Consider the following 17,919-nt stretch of genomic DNA (forward strand, 5'->3'; position numbering starts at 1 on the left):
TGAAGCCTCACCAGCATGTTATTATTTGATTTCATGATGGTCATTCTTTTCAGGGTAAGACAGAACCCAGTGTTATTTTAATTTGCATTTCTCCAATGGCCAGCAATGTCAAACATTTTTTCATGTGTTTATTGTTCATTTACTTCTTCTGTAAAGTGTCCATCCATTTCTCTTGCTCACTTTTTGATTGGGTCTTTTATTCATAGGTTTTTTAAAAAGTTCTTTCTATATTCTAGATATTAGCCTTCTGTAGGAGGAATAGCTGGCAAAATTTTTTTCCATTCTGCAGATAGTTTTTTCACACTCTGGGTTGTTTATTTTGCTGTGCAGAATATTTTTTATTTGATATGATTCTGTTTGTTGATTCTTGGTACTATTTTCTCTGCAACCAGGATTCTGTTCAGAAAGTCTTTGCCTACACCTATGGCTTAAAGAGTTTCACTCATTTTATCTTCCAGCAGGTTAAGTGTTTTTGTTTAAACATTTAATTCTTTGATCTGTTTTTGTTTGTTGTTTGTTTTTTTGTTTGTGAGACAGGGTTTCACTTTGCAGGGTTTCAGGCTGGCCTTGAATTCACAGGGATCCTCCTACCTCAGCCTCCCAAGTGCTGGAATTACAGGCATGCACCACCATACCTGGCATTTGATCTGGTGAGAGATATGAATTTAGATTCAATCTTTTGCATGTGGATAGCCATTTTTTTCCAACACCATTCATTAAAGAGTCTGTTTTCCTTCAGGGCATGCTTTTGGCCCTTTTGTCACAGATCAAATAGTTGAATTGCCTGGGTTTGTTTAAATATCCTCTATTTTATTCCACTGATCCTAATGTCTGTTTTTGTGCCAGTACCATTCTGGTTTTTTTTTGTGTGTGTGTGTGTGTTTTTGAGACAGGATCTCACCATGCAGATCTGGTGATCCCCCTGACTCAGCCTCCCGAGTGCTGGGATTACAGGCGTGCGCCACCATGCCCGACTTCTAATATAATTTTAAAACCAGGATTATGATGCCTCTTGCATTGTTCTTGTTACCCAGGATTGCTTTGGCTATTTTTTTCTGATTCCAAATGAATTTTAGTGTTGTTTTCTCCAGTTCCATAAAGAATGCTCTTGGTATTTTCATTGGAATTGTCTGTATACCAATTTTGGAATTACGGCCATTTTAACTTATTGGTTCAGCCTATCCAGGAATAGATGATATCTTTTTCTTTCTTTTCTTCCTACTTTCTTTCTTTCTTTTTCTTTTTCTCTTTCTTTCTTTCTTTCTTTCTTTCTTTCTTTCTTTCTTTCTTTCTTTCTTTCTCTCTCTCTCTTTCTTCTCTCTCTCTCCTTTTTTTCTTTTTTGAGACAGGTCTTCACTATGCAGTTCAGGCTGGCCTCAAACTCACAGCAGTCCTCCTGCCTCAGCCTCCCAAGTGCTGGGATTACAGGCGTGTACCACTATGCCTGGTAGTATCTTTCTATTTTCTGATATTCTCTTTGACGTCCTTTTTCAGAGTACTACGGTTTTCATTATAGAGATCTTTTACTTCCTTAGGTTAATTCCTAAGTATTTAATTTTTATCTGATCTTCTGGAACCAGTAGTCTTTGTTTTATACTACTTTACAGTGCACCATGTTTGGTTCATGTGTGTTAATGACTGTTATTTCTTCCTGTTGCATGGTTCCCCTAACCAATATGTAGTGATTTTTTTTGATTCTTTTGAGAAGTTTTGGCTTGAAGGCTACTTTGTCTGAATATAGGATCACTACAGCTGCTTTTCCTCAGGTTCGTGTTATGAAATGTTGTTTTCCATCCTTTGATTTTTAGTCTAGGAATTTCTTTTTTGGGGGGATTACATATATTTTGTGTATATAGCACACTATTTGATTTTGTTTCTTGATCCATTCTGTTAATATGTGTCTTTTGATTGGAGAATTGAGACCAATCACCTTGGAAGTTATTATTGATATGGTATTGACTTATTCTTGTCATTGCAGTATTTGCCTATTGCTGATTCCCCATCTTTCCCTTCTACTTAATTGCTCACCCTGCCTGGTGTATTCACCCTATTAGGCCTCTTGTCATTTTTAGCTTCATTGTCTCTTTCTAGGGTATCTTTGAGCACTTTTTGGAGTGCTGGTTTGATGGTTATGAATTTCTTTAGGTGCCGTTTATCTTGAAAATATCTCATTTATCCAACAACTTTGAAAGACAGTTTTGCAGGATATCAGCATAAGTGGAAAAAAAAATTTGTTTTACTTCATTTTAAGCTCTTCTGGCCCTTAAAGTTTGCATTGAAAGTCTCCTATAATTCTAGTAGGTTTACCGTTATCACTGACTTGTTGCCTTTCTGTAACACTGTTAAGATTCTGTTCTTGTGGTAGACTTATGGGATTGTTATTATGCTGTGTCAACACAAATAGGAGAGTGCTGGAAAGAACAAGAACAATATGAACCATAAAAAAAGTTTGATGGGCCGCATCGCCACTTAGAAATCCTACATGATGAGAGGCAGCATAAACAAGTCAGAAGACAAACCATATCCTGGGCACATAAAGAAACAGGGCAATGTCCAGAGTACAGAAAGAATCTCCACAAGTCATCATGAAAAAGTCTAGTGGAAAATTGAGCAGAGAAGATAAGTAGGTAATTTCTAAGAGTGGATAAAAAAATAACTAATTAATAGGCTTTATTAGTCCTGTACAATACAAATAAGCATCCTAAAACATAACTTTTCACATAGTGGCTCAGAGAACATGGGAAGTCTGACACTAGTGAGGACCAAGGAGGGTAATAGGATTTGGGGACTGTGGGGCAGAGTGTGAGAGGGGAACCTGGCTGGACGGACCAAGGCCAGCGGGATGTCCACGCTGGGCTGAGAGCCCATGAAGCAGGCAGGGCACTGGTTTAATCTCGGAGAAAAGGCAGAGAAGTTGTAATGGTTTCTATCTGGATGTCCCCCCCATGTGCTCATAGGCAGGTTTTTTGGAAAGTGCCTGGATTATGTGGGCTGAGAGGTGACTTGCTGTTAGGAGGTGGGGGTTGCTGGGGACGTGGTCTGGAAAGGTTCTGACCCCTCCCTTCTCTCTCTGCTTCCGGTCACCATGAGGTGAACAGCTTCCCCTCTGCCACGCCCCTGTGCCCTGTTGCCCTGTCAGGGAGCCAGCCAACTGTGGACTCAAATCACTACAAACTGTGAGTCAAAATAAACTTCTCCTTCTTTAATTCACTGATGTTTGGTATTGTGTCCCAGCAAGTAGGAAATTAAGTAAGACAGAGGTGAAGGGCAGCTCATGCTCGGGTAGCCTTGGGCGCTGCACACCTGGGATGTCCACAGAGGCCCTTCTTGGCCCACTGTCCACTCAAGCATGGACTTAGGAAAGAGCCACCATGATGCACAGGCAAAAAAGTAAGGTGTGATTCCTAAGCGCTCCCTCATAGTGAATGAACTACCTCACTCACTGAAATGGTCTGTCCAAGATACAATTATATTTTCCTTAGTGCAGTTTAACTGTTGCTTTTGGTACAATATACATGGGTTTACCATCTAAACAATGCTTTTGTATTTAATTCAGCAATATTTAGTATATTCACAATGCTGTATAACCATCACTATTTATTTCCAGAATTTTTTGTCACCCCAAAATGAAATTATAACTGTATTTGTTTTTATTTTTTTCTTTCAATATTGGAGACTGAACCCAAGGTCTTGACATAGAGCTACATCCCTAGCCCTTTTAAAATTTTAGTCAGGGGCTCACAAAGTCACTATGTTACTAAGACTGGGGTTGAATTTGTAATTTCTGTCTCAGCTTCCCAAAGTGCTGGTATTACAGGCATTTTTAACTTTAAAAAATTGTTAGGAGTAACTGCCTATTGCTTTTATTTTTTATTATTGAGATATGATTCATATATTCTAAAAATTATCCTTTAAAGTGTACAACTCAGTGGTTTTAGTTCATTGTCAACCAGCACTACTACTTATTTCCAGAACATTTCCTTCAGTCCAAGAAGAGGCCCACAAAGCCCACTAATCTACTTTCTTTCCTTATGGACTTGCCTGTTCTGGACATTTCACACAAATGGAATCGTACAACTTGTGACTGGCTTCTTTCAGCAAATCGTGTTTTCAAGTTTAATTTACATCGCATCAGGCATCAGTGTTTCTCCTTTCTAGGGCTGGATGTAAATACCCCACGCTGTGGAAGGGCCACATTGTATTCTCCTGTTCTGTTTTGTCTGTTGGTTTTTATGAATAAAATCACTGTGAACGTTTGCGTACAAGTCATTGTGTGGACACTCGCTTTCCTCTCTTGGGTACACACTTGAAGGAAATGCCAGGCTGCCTGCTGTAGCAGGTGCACCATTTACCCGCCAGCACTGGAGGAGCGCTGATCATTAGCGCCTCAGAGGGAAGCTCTCCTAAAGACGTGCCTTTGAGCTCTTTACTGGAAACATAGCCCTGAAGCCCTTAATGGCTAATTAGACTCTGAGGGTGCCACAGGGGTGACAGCGATTCTCCTCCACTCACTGCCAAGTGTGTGATCACTGCTGTCCATCCGACCACGTGAGTCATGCCAGTTGAGTCTGTGGCCAGGAGAGGAAGTGACCGACGCGTAGATTAGGGCCATAGGCCGTGGAGCAGGGCAGTCTACTGCTTGTGTGAGTTCCAGCCGGAGGCTTGCCCTCGTTGTCACTCCAGGTGCCGCACACCAGACAGCTGGCTGAAGGCTGAGCCAGTGCGATCACACTGGCTCCTTCAGAAGTGTGCGTGGTGGGTGCACACAGGTAACCCTACCCGAGAGCCACTGCCACTTGCTAAGAGTCCGCCTGCCCCAGGCTGCTACGAGCGCCAGTTTGGTCAAGGCAGCTGTCTGCCTGCATCTCCTTGGTGATGCACAGAGACTCAGCCAGACTCTCAGACTCACACCTCCCAGCCCATGCCTGATGGCCACCTGCACTCCCACACCCAGCTGCTCCCCACGTCTCCTCAGTGCCTCCTGCTAGTGTCACCGAGTCCGCACCGCCCCACAGTTCCCTACATCTGCTCCCTGGATGGCCACAAGTCCCTCTTGCTTTTGTGTCCCATAACCCTTCACTTCCCAGCAGCACAGGGCAATTTAAGGGCAGCCTTCCTGACAACCACATAGTGGGCGTTTGGTTTAAAGGTGGCATGTCTCCCGGCCCCACTAAGATAAAGCAGAGGAATGGGAAGGCATAAATCTACAAGAGTGGAAAGAGCAGACAGGGGCGATCCACAGGCAAGTGAGTTCCACATAATTCCGAGAGCTAGGGAAAAGGCAGGGGTGGGGACGTGCCAAGGGGGTGGTAGGCACACCACCCAGCAGAAGAGGAGGCTGGAAGTGGGAGGGGTACGGGCTGAACACAGGAACACAGAGTAGCCACGTTTCTCTCCAGCTCTCCACCACTGCTCTGCCACAGACACACGCAACCACTCTTCGAGCCACACAGGGACAGCGGTGATACCCAGAACATGGGCCGGAGGGGTCTCTGCAAAGATACTGAGGGGTGGGACAATTTCCTGGCATTTCTCTGTGCTCCCACTGGGGTATCCCCAGACTTCCTACTGCCAAATAGTCTCTTAAATTCTCTTTAGAGTCCCAGCTAAAGTTCTCCAAATAGTCTCTTAAATTCTCTTTAGAGTCCCAGCTAAAGTTTAGGTCCCCTCTCTGTTACGAGGGCTCTGAGTATCACGATCCCAACCCAGGAAGCTTCCAAAGTACTTAGAACACAAGTTCCAGAATAAACTGGACAAGAAACCTGGCTCTTGGCCCCTCTGCTTCCTCATTATACCAACAGTTACTTCTGTTCTTTCATCCATAGATGAGGAAGAGGGGCATCCTAGACTGGTTGGTATTACATGAGATGGGCATAAAACACTGCTGGGCATAGAACACAGCTATTTTTATTGCTAAAGAGATGGAAAGCAGACAAAAAGGGAGAGAACCCTCTTGGGCGTAGAAGGAAGGATATCCACAAGGTGGTCAGAACAAAAATGCAAACTCAGGGATTATTTTTTCCCCTAAATCATTCTAAATATACGTTATTCATTGCATCCCGTGTATTGCAATCCACTCCAATTTAAGAACACTCGTAAGGTGCCTGTCATAGTCACTCCCCTGGCTCCTCACCGAAGGCTTGTGATGCCATGCTACGTACTGCTCAGCCTCTGCCAGGGAGGCTCCCATGGGACCAGAGCCTCGTGGCTCACACAACCTTTGCCCTGCCATTGGCACAATGATTCTAAAACCTCCATGGGAAACAGCAGGGCCACAGCCTTGAACATGTGAAGATTTTCCCTCTTGAATAAGGAAGGAAGAAATGGTGGACTGTGGTCCCCAGAGGAAGCAGAGCTGGTGTTCTGCTGGCCTGTGCCTGTTGCATGTGCTGCTCTGGAGAAGTTGCAACACCAGCACTCTGAGGGTTCACAAGCGCCAAACTAGCGTAGAGTCACGAGTGCTTACAGGAATATCAGTAGGCATGAAAGATGCCAGGGATACAATCGACGTTTTCATAGAAGAATCTAAAAGATCAAGCAATACCATTTAAAGGAAATGCAACCTCTGAAGCAGACCTCACCCTGCCTGAGGAGTCTGCTACCGTTAATCCCTACAGCAGCATTCTATTCCTGGGGTGCTACACAGGGCCTGGCGAGCGATGATGTGTGATGATCCGATGCTTAACAACGCAAGTAGCTGGACACCGGTGCCATAAACGGTGTCCTAAAAGAGCGATAATCAAAGGCATATGATATGGTACTCTAAATGCATATTTTTAAAGGTTAATTTGAAAGGGAATTTCTCCTTCAAAAATATTGGTATGATTTTCAGAGAGCAATAATGAAATATATATTCTATGTCTTTCTTTAGTTTCAAATTCAGGCTCAAATATTTTAAAGTTGTTTTTATTGGGTGACTTCAAATTGAAGATTGTTATAACTTCCTAGTGAGCTGGATTCTTTTATCATTATGAAATATCTTTTTTATCTTTAGCAACATTTCATTTTGAAATTTACTTTGACATTAATCTAGTACACTAATTTTCTTATGTTTAGCATTTATTTTAATACTATATATTTAATTTATTAGTGTCTTATAAACAGGTTCTTATAATAACTGCATTTTGTCTTTCTGTCTAATCTGAAAACTTCTGCCTTTTCATATTTAAAAACTATTTTATTAATAAAATTTTTAAAATAAGTATTTTATTATTTTAGCTTTTTACACTGCCATAATTGTACAACCTTAAGATTTGTGCCTTTTAACTGGAATTTTCAGCTTATTTATGCTAAGTGTTTATTGGAACTGTTCAGTTTAATCTTCCACCTCAGCTTTTGATTTTTATTGATCCCATCTGCATTGCGTTCTCTATTTTTGCTTTCTTGAATTACTTCAGATGAACCAGTCTTTAACTTCCCATTTTCTCTCTTCTGTTAACATTTTACCTAGGCTCATTTTGGTATGGCACTGACTCAAAGTCCAAGATGCTGTGATCCTCCCCATGTCCACTTGATGTGGACACCAGTGAACTAACAAGGCAAGCCTGCCTGCTGCCGCACATGCACTGTGCAGTCAGGGACGGGGACAGCCACAGTTGATATCCATTTGGAAAAGGAATAGAACACAGACATGCAGTCACTGGCCCTTGGGACCTTTGGGTTCTCACTGGGTTGGTGTTGATGGCCTTTCCTAGGGCTGGGACAGCCCTTGATTAGGTCCTGAATCTGGCCCCTTGGAAGTATCTCCCCAGTCTACTTTTCCCCTTGGCCTCTTGCTCCCCTTGCTGGGACTTTCTTCCCAATACTCTTCTTGGCTCTGTGTAGGTGAGTGGTAGAGAAGTTGCTTTCCTTGTGGGGTGAGCACAGTTCCCACACTGCTTCTTCCCTATGGAAGACTGGGGGCTTAAGGGTTACTTTATGTTTCAAATGATTACGGAGTATTTTAGCTCAGAGTGGTGGTGCTTCTGTGAGAATGGCAGCTCTCAGAAATGTGATCACCTCTTCCCATTTGACTTCAGTCAGCTCCACACACCACAGACTCACCCACCACTCATTCAGAGATGTGTCCTCTCTCCAGACTTCACCCCAGGTACACGACGACCTTGAACTACTGGGAGTACATGGGAGATCCACAGTCTGTTGCTCTCCTCTCTTCTTTCCAGAGCTGCCCAACTGCAAGGATTTAGGTGCCCCTAACTCCTCTCACGGGTTAGCAGTAGGCACCAAGGCCATGGCTTTGAACTGGGTGCTCTCATTCACAGCATTTTCGGGTGGTTTACTCTCATTGGCTGGAGGTGAGAATCATTGATACATTCAACTATGCAAGACTCAAACTCTCTGGATTCCCATGTGTACCCTGGCCACTTCCTTTCTGGGTTGTCCCTTCCTCACAACTCCTTGTCATGTAGACAATAGCAGTCAAAGCATGTTCAGGCATTCTGTTGGCCCAGCTCTGCCCAGGGCCACAGCTCATTCACTGCCTTACAAGTTATCATAGGTGACAGTTTCTTTTGGGAACCACAAATCCACAAGAGCTAATCTTGCATACCTCCCTCAGGGATAAACAGAAGTTTGGGATTACCAGTACCACCCTTTTGAGATTTCCCATGATCTCTTTAGAGGTGGGCCATCCTCTCCCACCTACTAAGACTAAAACTAAGACCACTAAGATTAAAAGTCACTCCAGGGCAAGATCCTTTATAGTATAAGATCTCCTCTGCCCTCTTGAGTTATCTGATAATCCCCGCCTCAAATCCCCTCCTTGATCAACAAATGCTGAGGTTCTGGCTATCTGGTGGCCTTTTATTTCTTGTGAACAACTGGTCATCCCGGATCCCCGCTATGCTGCCATTTTGTCTCATGCTCTTTCTTTGTCCCTTGCTGTGCCCCGTAACAGGAGATTGGAGGCTCACTGCAGGGGTCCTGAATACATTTCACCAAGGATCATCTTCCGGCCTGCAACAGACATCCTCACAGAGGCAGCCACTTGGCCTCCGTGTGGGCTATGATTTGAGATTTGTCACAGTGGTCTCTAGAGCATGGACTCCTGAGGCAAGAAAATAGCCAGGTTGCCTCAAAATCTCACCTCACAGTATCTCCCATCCTTGCTACATTCCCTCACAGGTTGGCCCTCCATTTATAATGTAAGATGATGGAACAGTTTCTCTCAACACTTTTGCCAGCTGTTGTAACAGAGAAGAGTGAGCAAAGGACCCACGGGCACCTTCTCAAAGTCTGCGTAGGCCTGCAGCACTGCCTTTCAAACTTTCCTATGTGTTCTGGTACACAGTATTCCTTGTGATTTTCTGCGTGGACAATCACATCATCTGGAAACAGAAACTGATTTATTTATTTTTACCAGAGACTATCTCAGAGAAGCACTCAAAGCTTTAGGCAGAAGAAAAACAAATGTATTCTGTAGCAATGAACTCTTCCTTTAAATTCAGTTGGAAAATGGTGAGTTGAATGCATAGCCAATAAGGAATGCTTTTATTCTGCATTTTGTAAAACTTTTAGGAACCCCCTCATGAAACGGAGGCAAAGATATGAAGGTGACTGTGAAGAACAAGGCGGGGTCGGGGCCACAGTGGACTGCAGTGCAGAGTGCTGCACCTTCCCAGCGCCTCGGCGGCCAGGCAGGGGCCAGGCTGTGGGACTGCGGGCTGCCGGGCCCAGCTCTCCAGCCCCCCGGCTCAGGCGCAGCTTCACGTATCATTTCCACCGTTTCTTCCACACCTCCTCTTTCTGCATACCGATGGGGTTTTTAAGGGAATTGTTACCCTTTGAAAATGTTACTAACCACTTCAGAATATTTGCCTTTCTGCTTTTTCGGTTTCAAACAATAAGGCATTTACAGGGAACAAACATTTTGAAGCGTATTTGATCTTCTGCTTTTTTATCATGTGCTATTCTAGTTCTCTGTTTGGAACATAAAAATCATTTCCACAGCAACTAATTATAGTATAAGTCACAAATGTTGGATTACTATTGCTGGTAGGGAATTAGAAGCAAAGCTTCTTTTGAAGTTTTTCCAAAAATTAATACAACCTAATAAAATGTACAAAAGACATTATACAATAAATCAGTGTAGACATGAAGCTTTCATATCAGCTTTTACGCGTGCCCAGCTTGACATGAATCTGAAGGGAATTATTTTCTCTCTCATACATTAAACCTTTGTTAAAAAAAATCAGCTGAGCACATTGGTGTGGATCTATTTCTGTTTCTCTTTTTCTGTTCCAGTGATCCATGTGTCTGTCCTTCTGCCAACATCACAGTCTTTTGATTGCTGTATATTAAATCTTAGTATAAGGCAGTGAATCCTACCAGTTTATTATTCATCAAGATTGTTTTAGCTCTTCTAGAGTCTATGCCTTCATCCACATTTTAGAATAAGGTTCTCTGTTATATAAACACCCATGTCTCAGATTTAATATGGATAGCATTATGAACCTTTGAATCAAGTTAGGGGAAACTTACATGTTTGTATATTGAGTCTTCCATACATGAATATAGTACATCTTTTGATTTATTAGAGGTCTGATTCCTTTCATCAGCATTTTGTAATTTTAAGCATAAAATCCTGCACATTTTGTTAGCTGGACATTTAAGTACACATAACTCAGCTCACAACTGCATTATATTCTGGTGAACCCACTGTAAATGGAAAATATTATACATATACAAAAGAAATAAATGGCATGTGGATTGGAGAGGAAGAACCTTCCTACAGTCTACAGTGTGCTATGTTGCAGAGATGGGTGTAGCTAGCACGTGCTAAGGACAGCAGGTTGGATGTGTGAAGGGCACAATGCCTGACCTAACGAGCGGCTAGGCACTTACACAGCTAATCTGCTGAACACCCTTGCTTAGCAACACAGTACACTGTGAAGGTCGGTTCTTCCCCCGGTGACCACAGGGCTGACCAGGAGCTGTGGCTCCCTGCTGCTGACCACATGGAGAGAACTGTACCACATACGAGTAGCCTGGGAAGAGTTTAAAACTCAAAATTTGAAGTGCAGCTTCTACTGTAAGTAAGCACATGGTTTTTACACCATGGCGAAGTAAAAAAGAAAAATTAAATTGAACCTTTGCAAACCAGGGACCATCATATTTCATCCTCCTTGGTGGGATTAAATCTGACTTTCTGCATATTCATTGTCAGTGTATAGAGATGGGGACATTTTTTTGTGTCTTGATCTTGGGTCTTGATGGACTCATTTATTAGTTTTAGAATTTTAAAAATTCCATATATTCCTTGTACGATTCTTTGGGATTTTCTACATAGACAACTGTCTTATCTGTAAATACAGTTTTATTTCTTCCTTCTCAATTTATATGCAATTTATTTATTTTCCTTATCTTTTGGAGTGGCTCCAACTTGGAGTGGTCCCAGGAGAAAAGCATTCTGCTCTTCACCACTGATTATGCAGTTGGCTGCTTTTTTTTTTTTTTAACACATATGTTCTTCATCAAATTGAGGTTTTTCCCAACTATTTCTTACTTGGTGAGAATTATTTTTATCATGAATTGGTGTTAAATTTGTCAAATGTTTTGTCTGCATCAATTAATATATGCTATTTTTGTTCTTCAGCTTAATATAATGGAGTACACTGATCGATTTGCTTACATGTGGTGTATTTTTTTTTATATAGTGTTGGATTTGGTTTACTAATACTCTGTGGAAGATTTTGCACTTAAATTTATGAGTGACATTGGTCTGCAGTTTGTTTTACTTTTTGACTCTATCTGGCTTTAGCATTAGGGTTCATGCTGAATAAATTCATAGAATAAACTGATAAGTGACCCTTTCCTAGTTTTTGGAAGAAGTTGTATAAAAGTGATGTCAATTTTTGTTTAGATGTTTAGTAAAATTCTCCAGTGACACCATCTGGGCCTGGGGATTTCTTTTTCAGGAGCTTTCAAGTTGCTAATTAAATTTCTTTAGTAGTTACAGGAATATTCAGATGAACTCGTGTTAGCTAGGTTTTGGTAGCTTGCGGTTGTCAAGAAATTGCTTGCTCCTCGTGTTCTCTTATTGTCTTTGAAACAGGAACTGTGGGATGGTGGGAGGAGGATATGGAGGAGAGGCAGAGTGGAGGGGGTGTTTGGGAGCCTTACTTAGAGGAAGTCTTCTTTCAAGACCGAGAGAAGGTGGACAATTGTGGAACAATCAGCAGCGCTGGAGTAGCTGATGAGACTAAGTATTGAGGACACCTGGACCCCTCTTGAGTTGGATGACTTGTTTCTCGGGACTCAACCGCCCCACTTCATGACTTCCTCCAGCATCCGGACCATGAGATGAGCAGGTGGTAGTGGGGAACATGCAAAAGTAGAGACCAGCAAGCAGAGAGAAGGCCAAGGGGCACTGGGGGGCTCTGGGGGCTGAGCAGAGGCACAGAGAGCCCATAAGTGTCTTCACTACCCACTGCTCCATCCCTCAGACCCAGACGGAGTGGCTGAGGGAGGGCTGGTGGCTGAGCACGTGCGTGAAGCCCGTGAGGACCACGTGTGCCCCTGCGGGTGGAAGCCGGAGTCTGACAGGGGACTCTGGCCATGGCGGAGGCCACTGGTGTTAAAGGACAGCATTGCAGAGGGTTGGGGCAGGGCTGAAGAGAAGAGTGGAGGATGGGGACAGGGGAGAGGCAGTCCCTGGAGACGGCAGGTGGCAGCACTCTGGGTTGGTGCTTGGGAGTTGGACGGCTCCTCACAGCACCGTGTTGCATAGCACCACCTCGCCGTCTTCCAATGGGTGAACACCCATCGTTCTGTCTCTGCCACTTCCCTGCTGTCACCATCAAACATAATTTCCACAACTATCCACTCTTCAGTCCAGCTTGGAGTGTAATAAAGTTTTCTCTCCCTGTTTGTTTACACAAAATATTTCCTGAATTTTATCATTCAAATGGGTCTTGTGGTGGTGGCTCTTTGGTGAGCACAAGAAGTCTGACCTCTGCCGTATCCACTGACGAATCCTCTGTGAGCCCCAAGCTTGGTGGGCACAGCAGGGCCCAGAGTAGTGCTGCGGTGGGTGGTGGGACCAGACAGTGGCAGCAGCACCGGGGAAGTCAGGGCTGGGTCCAGGAGGGCCCCGGAGGACATGTCCACAGGTGGGCTTGGATGCGGTCAGGGAAAGAGCTTCCTGAGCCCAAGGGCAGGAGAAAGCTGAGCGAGGGACAGCTGGGGCGCAGGGAACCAGCCCCGAGGGCCGGGGAGTGGGTGGCAACAAGGCCAGAGGCAGCCAGCACCTGCCCTGGCATGGGGCTGCAGCCTGGCTCTCCTGGAGCACATGCGCCTGCAGAAAGGCAGTGACAGCGACAGACCCGCGTGTGTGAAAAGAAAGCCTGGGGCCCTGCATAGGGTGAGAGACAGTCTTCCTCGAAGTGCAGCCTCCAGGGGTTCCCCAGGGTGAGCAGGTGAACAGAGAGGAGGTGGGAAGGAGAGGGGCCACAGGGAACAGCTAAGGGCGAGGCCCAGTGGGGTGGGGTGGCACTGTGCTGTCTGGGGAGGCTAGTGACCTTCCAGCAACTGATCCCCTGCCCTCCTCTTCCTCACAGCAAATCCTGACTTTGTGTGGGCAGTGGCTACCTGGCCTGGGTGAGTACCTGATGGCCCAAGGAAGCCAGGGTCACCAGGTTCTCCTTTTCAGAGCGTAGCTGTGTCAGCTTCCTGAAGTAGAGTGGCACAACTGCTCTGGAAAGTGGGTGCAAAAGATGCCACGGAGGGCTCTGGGGAGCAGAGCCCTGTACCCGTGCCCTCCACATGCCTGAAGCTGCTGAAGGCCCTCCACCAGGACAAGGGGAGCCACAATGATGTGAAAAGAATGTCACACCTCCTGTGGCAGAGCCGTGTTCCAGGCCGCCTGCCTTTGCAGAGTGCGGCCTAGACAGGGCTGCCACCCCAGCCCAGCACTGACCGGCTGGGGGCGTGGCTGGGGCGTTCACCCTCCCTCATGGGGCCATGGCTCATAAGACCAGCACCTGGGCTCCTCTTTCTGTGTGACTTGCACTTATTTTTCCAGCATTCCCACCCTGCCCCTTGTCAGTAGTAAAGTGCCATCAGTCCTCCTGAAATTAGGGAACTCCTGGAACCCAGCTCTCTGCCCTTCTTTTCAAAATAATTAACTACTAGAGAAAAATTTAAATTCTTTCTCATGAAAATAGCCTTGGAATAACTTCAGACTTGTAACATCCTGTTAGCATTCCCACAGATCTGACAATATTGTGGCTTATTATCTTACCACTGTGAAGTCAAGGTAGAAAATACATCATCTCTTTCAGATTCCTGGAATAACTTCAGAAGTTCTGGATCCCCAGATAAATGTGCAAGAATGCGCAATTCAATCTGTGAAAAGTCTGTCAGATGGCTCTGTGTTAATGCCAAACTCACCAGTGCCCCACTGTTGCTCTGCCCCAGCCCACCCTCAGGAGCCCTCCCCTCCCTTGTGCCGGGCTCCTCCAGCCTCAGGGCACGGTCACTGCACAGTTCCAAAGCTCTCCTTTGCCTCCTTCGAGACCAACAACACCTCCAGGGTGGGTGGTATGCACTGATTTGTGCGTTCATTCATTCTACACATCACAACTTTAGGAATCTGAGGTGCCCGGCTCTGTGCATGGAATGTGTACGGAACAAAAGACACAATTCCCTTTCCCCGTGGAACTTAAATTCTAGAAGAGGAAGACAGAGAATTGGAATAAATTCTTTGGTAAGGCCAGTGAGTGAGCAAGGGGAGGGAACAGTGAAGAGGGCTAAGGAGGACAGGGCAAGACAAATGGGCCAGGCAGGGGTGTGTGGGATCTAAACATGGCAAAGCAAGGGGACCCTGGAGCCAAAGACCTATTATTATGTGTTGTGCATAAGAAAACTTTGCTGCACATAAACACTTGCCTTAGGATTTATTTGGAAGAATGAGTTCTATAAGTACCTTTGAGTTATTCTAGTTGTAAGTATTTCAGTTGTATGGAAATGCGTAAAAGTGGGCCACAGGGACCGGAGGCACCGCTCCCTACAGCTTGCACATACCTGCTGCTAGGAAGGTGTGGCCTTTGGAAGAGACCAACAGAGCTCTCGGGGAGACTGTGAGAGTCTTATCTTCTTTACCTGGAGGTCATTTCAAGAGCACATGCTGAGTGTGGTCAGGAGCTGGTTCATAGCTGTTCCTCAATACAGAGCTATTTTCATGTCATCCAAAAGCAAGAGTCTAGACTTTTTTTTTTAATGATTTCTATTAATGTAACTTTAAAATACCATCATTAAAATTAATGAAACTTTTGTGCTCTTACAACTTTCAGTTCTATCTACAATTCTTGACGAAGAAAGGAAAAAGGCAAATATTAACACCCGAATCCTCCAGTGAACGCCTTGCTGACTAGCTCGATGCAGGGGTATGTGGCCAAGATCTTCCCACGGCAACATCGTGAAGGGGCAGATGGGACAGAGTGGCTCGGGGCTGCCTTTCTGGGCTGTTCGAGGGTGGCCATGTGTGTTTACAAAAGGCCCTCATGGTGCCTTAGGGTGCTGCTATGCCCTCCTGCCCAGCCCCTTAGGGCAGGGGCAGCACTGCCCGGGCGCAGACAATTACAAGGAGTAGTTGATATGGCACTGCTTTGTAAGATTTGAACTTTCCTCTTTTAGAAATGTGACTGTCAGGATTACAGTGGGATAGCTCAAAAGGAAGAAGAATGTTGGTGTGTTTCTAAATACTTCCGGCAATTTTCAGACTTTAATAAAAGCCAATGCTATTGTATAGCTGTGTTTTCTTTATTGGGAAGTTGGTGGGGGAGAGAAGGTAGGAGGGGACCTACTTCCCTGGTATAATTATTGTCTATTTTAACTTGTAAACTGCTGAAAGGGACGTACCATATCACTTCAGCTGTTTTTATTTTTTCAGTGTATATTTAAATCCTAGTCATGCAAATAAAGAGAATAACTTCAGAAAAGGGAAGCAGTTGCCTAGAAAAGCAGTTACAAACACTTCCAGGTTTTAAAAAGATGTTACCTGAGATTTTAGCCGAGTAGAAAGAAAAGTGTTACCTTTAAAGTTTCGAGGTGTAGTAATTTGAATTGGTTGCTTGGAGATACCTTGGATATTCTGTTAATAATAGGAAAAGACTACCTTTAGTTGAAATATCTACTCTTAAACTAACCTGTACCACAGAGGTATTAAAATGCATAATACTGTATTAAACATGAACAAAATAAGTAATGCCAATGAATCAGCATATGCATATTAACATTTAATGCAGTGATCTAATATGGAGACATGGTTTTGCTAGGGATGCCACTAAGTACAATCAGCAAATGCAAGAGCAGTTCCAACTCTAGCCACGCGATCCTCACTGTAGTTACATGCAGTAACTCTGTGAAGGCAGCCCACATCATGAACTTGTTAACTTAAAATGTCCTATGTAAGATGACAAAGGCGGACTTGTATGAGGCGTGTGTGCAGTCTTTAGTGTAAGGATGTGTTTTACGTGGGGAGTTTTGGCCTCTGCCCCTAGAGTCCCCTCCCCACCCTCCTGGTGCTGGCGGCTGCCTATGGTGGGTGGAGGGTGTGGCTGCATCCCCTGCAAACCCTGTAGGGCTGTCTGTAAAGCCCCATGGCTCCACATCTTTACAACCTCAGGTAATGAGCAAGATCACAGCTGTGCTCTGGCCTGTTCTACTGCTCACACGCTGAGAATTTCTGCTATCAGATCCCCTGGCTGTTGGTGGTGAACATGATACCCCACCTGTCTGGTAATGGAACTCCTCGGGCGCTAGCCCATTTTGACCAGATCTGGTGAATTCTGCTGTAGTGCTGTTTAGTGATGACTTTCCTTAGGTCCCCAGCAGGCCTGGGAGGTGGCAAAATTGGCACTTTCTCCTTTTTTAAGGTGAGGACACTGAAGGCTGGAGGTGTTAAGTCAGCAGCTCTCAAGTGCTCTGTACCTTAGAATCACATGATACTTTAAAAAATACCAAAATAGCCACAGGATAAGCTTGATAACAGAGATGACAGAAAATAGAGCCAGTGTACTTGAGGGTAGGTCAAGAGAAACTACCCAATGTAAAGGAAGGGGAAATATTGAAAAAAATCAACAGAGCTTCAGGGACCTGGGGGATAATATCGAAAGTACAATATCAATTTATGTTATTTTATCCCCTGAAGGAAAAAAACTTTAAAGACATAATGACTAGAATTTCCTCAAATTTAGTGAAAGACAATTTTTTTAGTTCAAGAAGATGAGGGCTGGGGATTTAGCTCAGCAGCACAGTGCCTGCCTGGCAAGCGCAAGGTCGTGAGTTTGATTCCTGGTACCAGAAAAAAACAAAACAAAACAAAACAAAAAAAACAAAAAGAAGATGAGCAGCCCTAAATACAGTAGGTTAAAAGAAAACCAGAAAAATCTTTTTTGTTGTTGTTGCTTTAGTTTTTTTCTTCCGGTATCAGGAATCAAACTCACAATCTTGCGCCTGCCAGGCAGATGCTGTGCTGCTGAACTAAATTCCCAGCCCCCAGAAAAATCTTAATCAAACAGCTGAAAACAAAAATTTGTTTAAAATGTTGCAAGCAGTCAGAGCAGAATGCCACAATCCACACAGAGGGAGAACAACGCCTCTGACTGCAGATTTCTCCTTGGAACCATGCAGCAGAGGAAGGAGTGGAACCACATCTCAAAGGCTGGAGGAAAAATGTGTCCTCCCAGAACTCCAGCAAATATACCTGCCAGGAATGAAGATGAACTGAAGACTTTCTCAGATAAAGTGAAGAGAATCTGTCCTCAGTAGTCCTGCTCTGAAAGAAACTCTAGAGGAAGTTCTTTAGTTCAAAACAAAATGTTTCCTAAGGAAACCTGGAAGTTCAGAAATGAAGGATGGACCACAGACATGGCCAAGGTTTGGGTAAATAAATGAGGTGTAAAAAAAAAAAATTATATA

The 17,919-nt window shown here is 44.3% G+C and overlaps 1 protein-coding gene across 6 annotated transcripts in view; it reads right to left on the reverse strand.

The window, feature by feature from the left end:
* Window positions 1–17,919, reverse strand: part of Poln (polymerase (DNA directed) nu) — a 127,306-nt gene that overhangs the window by 23,420 nt on the left and 85,967 nt on the right. For all 6 annotated transcript variants that reach the window (XM_013506824.1, XM_013506823.1, XM_013506826.1 and 3 more), the window contains 3 exons: window positions 16,033–16,090; window positions 15,022–15,099; window positions 14,240–14,354 (listed from right to left, as the gene is read on the reverse strand). In XM_013506824.1, the coding sequence (XP_013362278.1) occupies window positions 14,240–14,354; window positions 15,022–15,099; window positions 16,033–16,090 (251 nt within the window). The remainder of the gene's footprint in view (window positions 1–14,239; window positions 14,355–15,021; window positions 15,100–16,032; window positions 16,091–17,919) is intronic.

This window comes from Chinchilla lanigera, unplaced genomic scaffold (assembly GCF_000276665.1).
Source record: "Chinchilla lanigera isolate Chin_1 unplaced genomic scaffold, ChiLan1.0 scaffold00113, whole genome shotgun sequence".
NCBI classification, from domain to species: domain Eukaryota; kingdom Metazoa; phylum Chordata; class Mammalia; order Rodentia; family Chinchillidae; genus Chinchilla; species Chinchilla lanigera.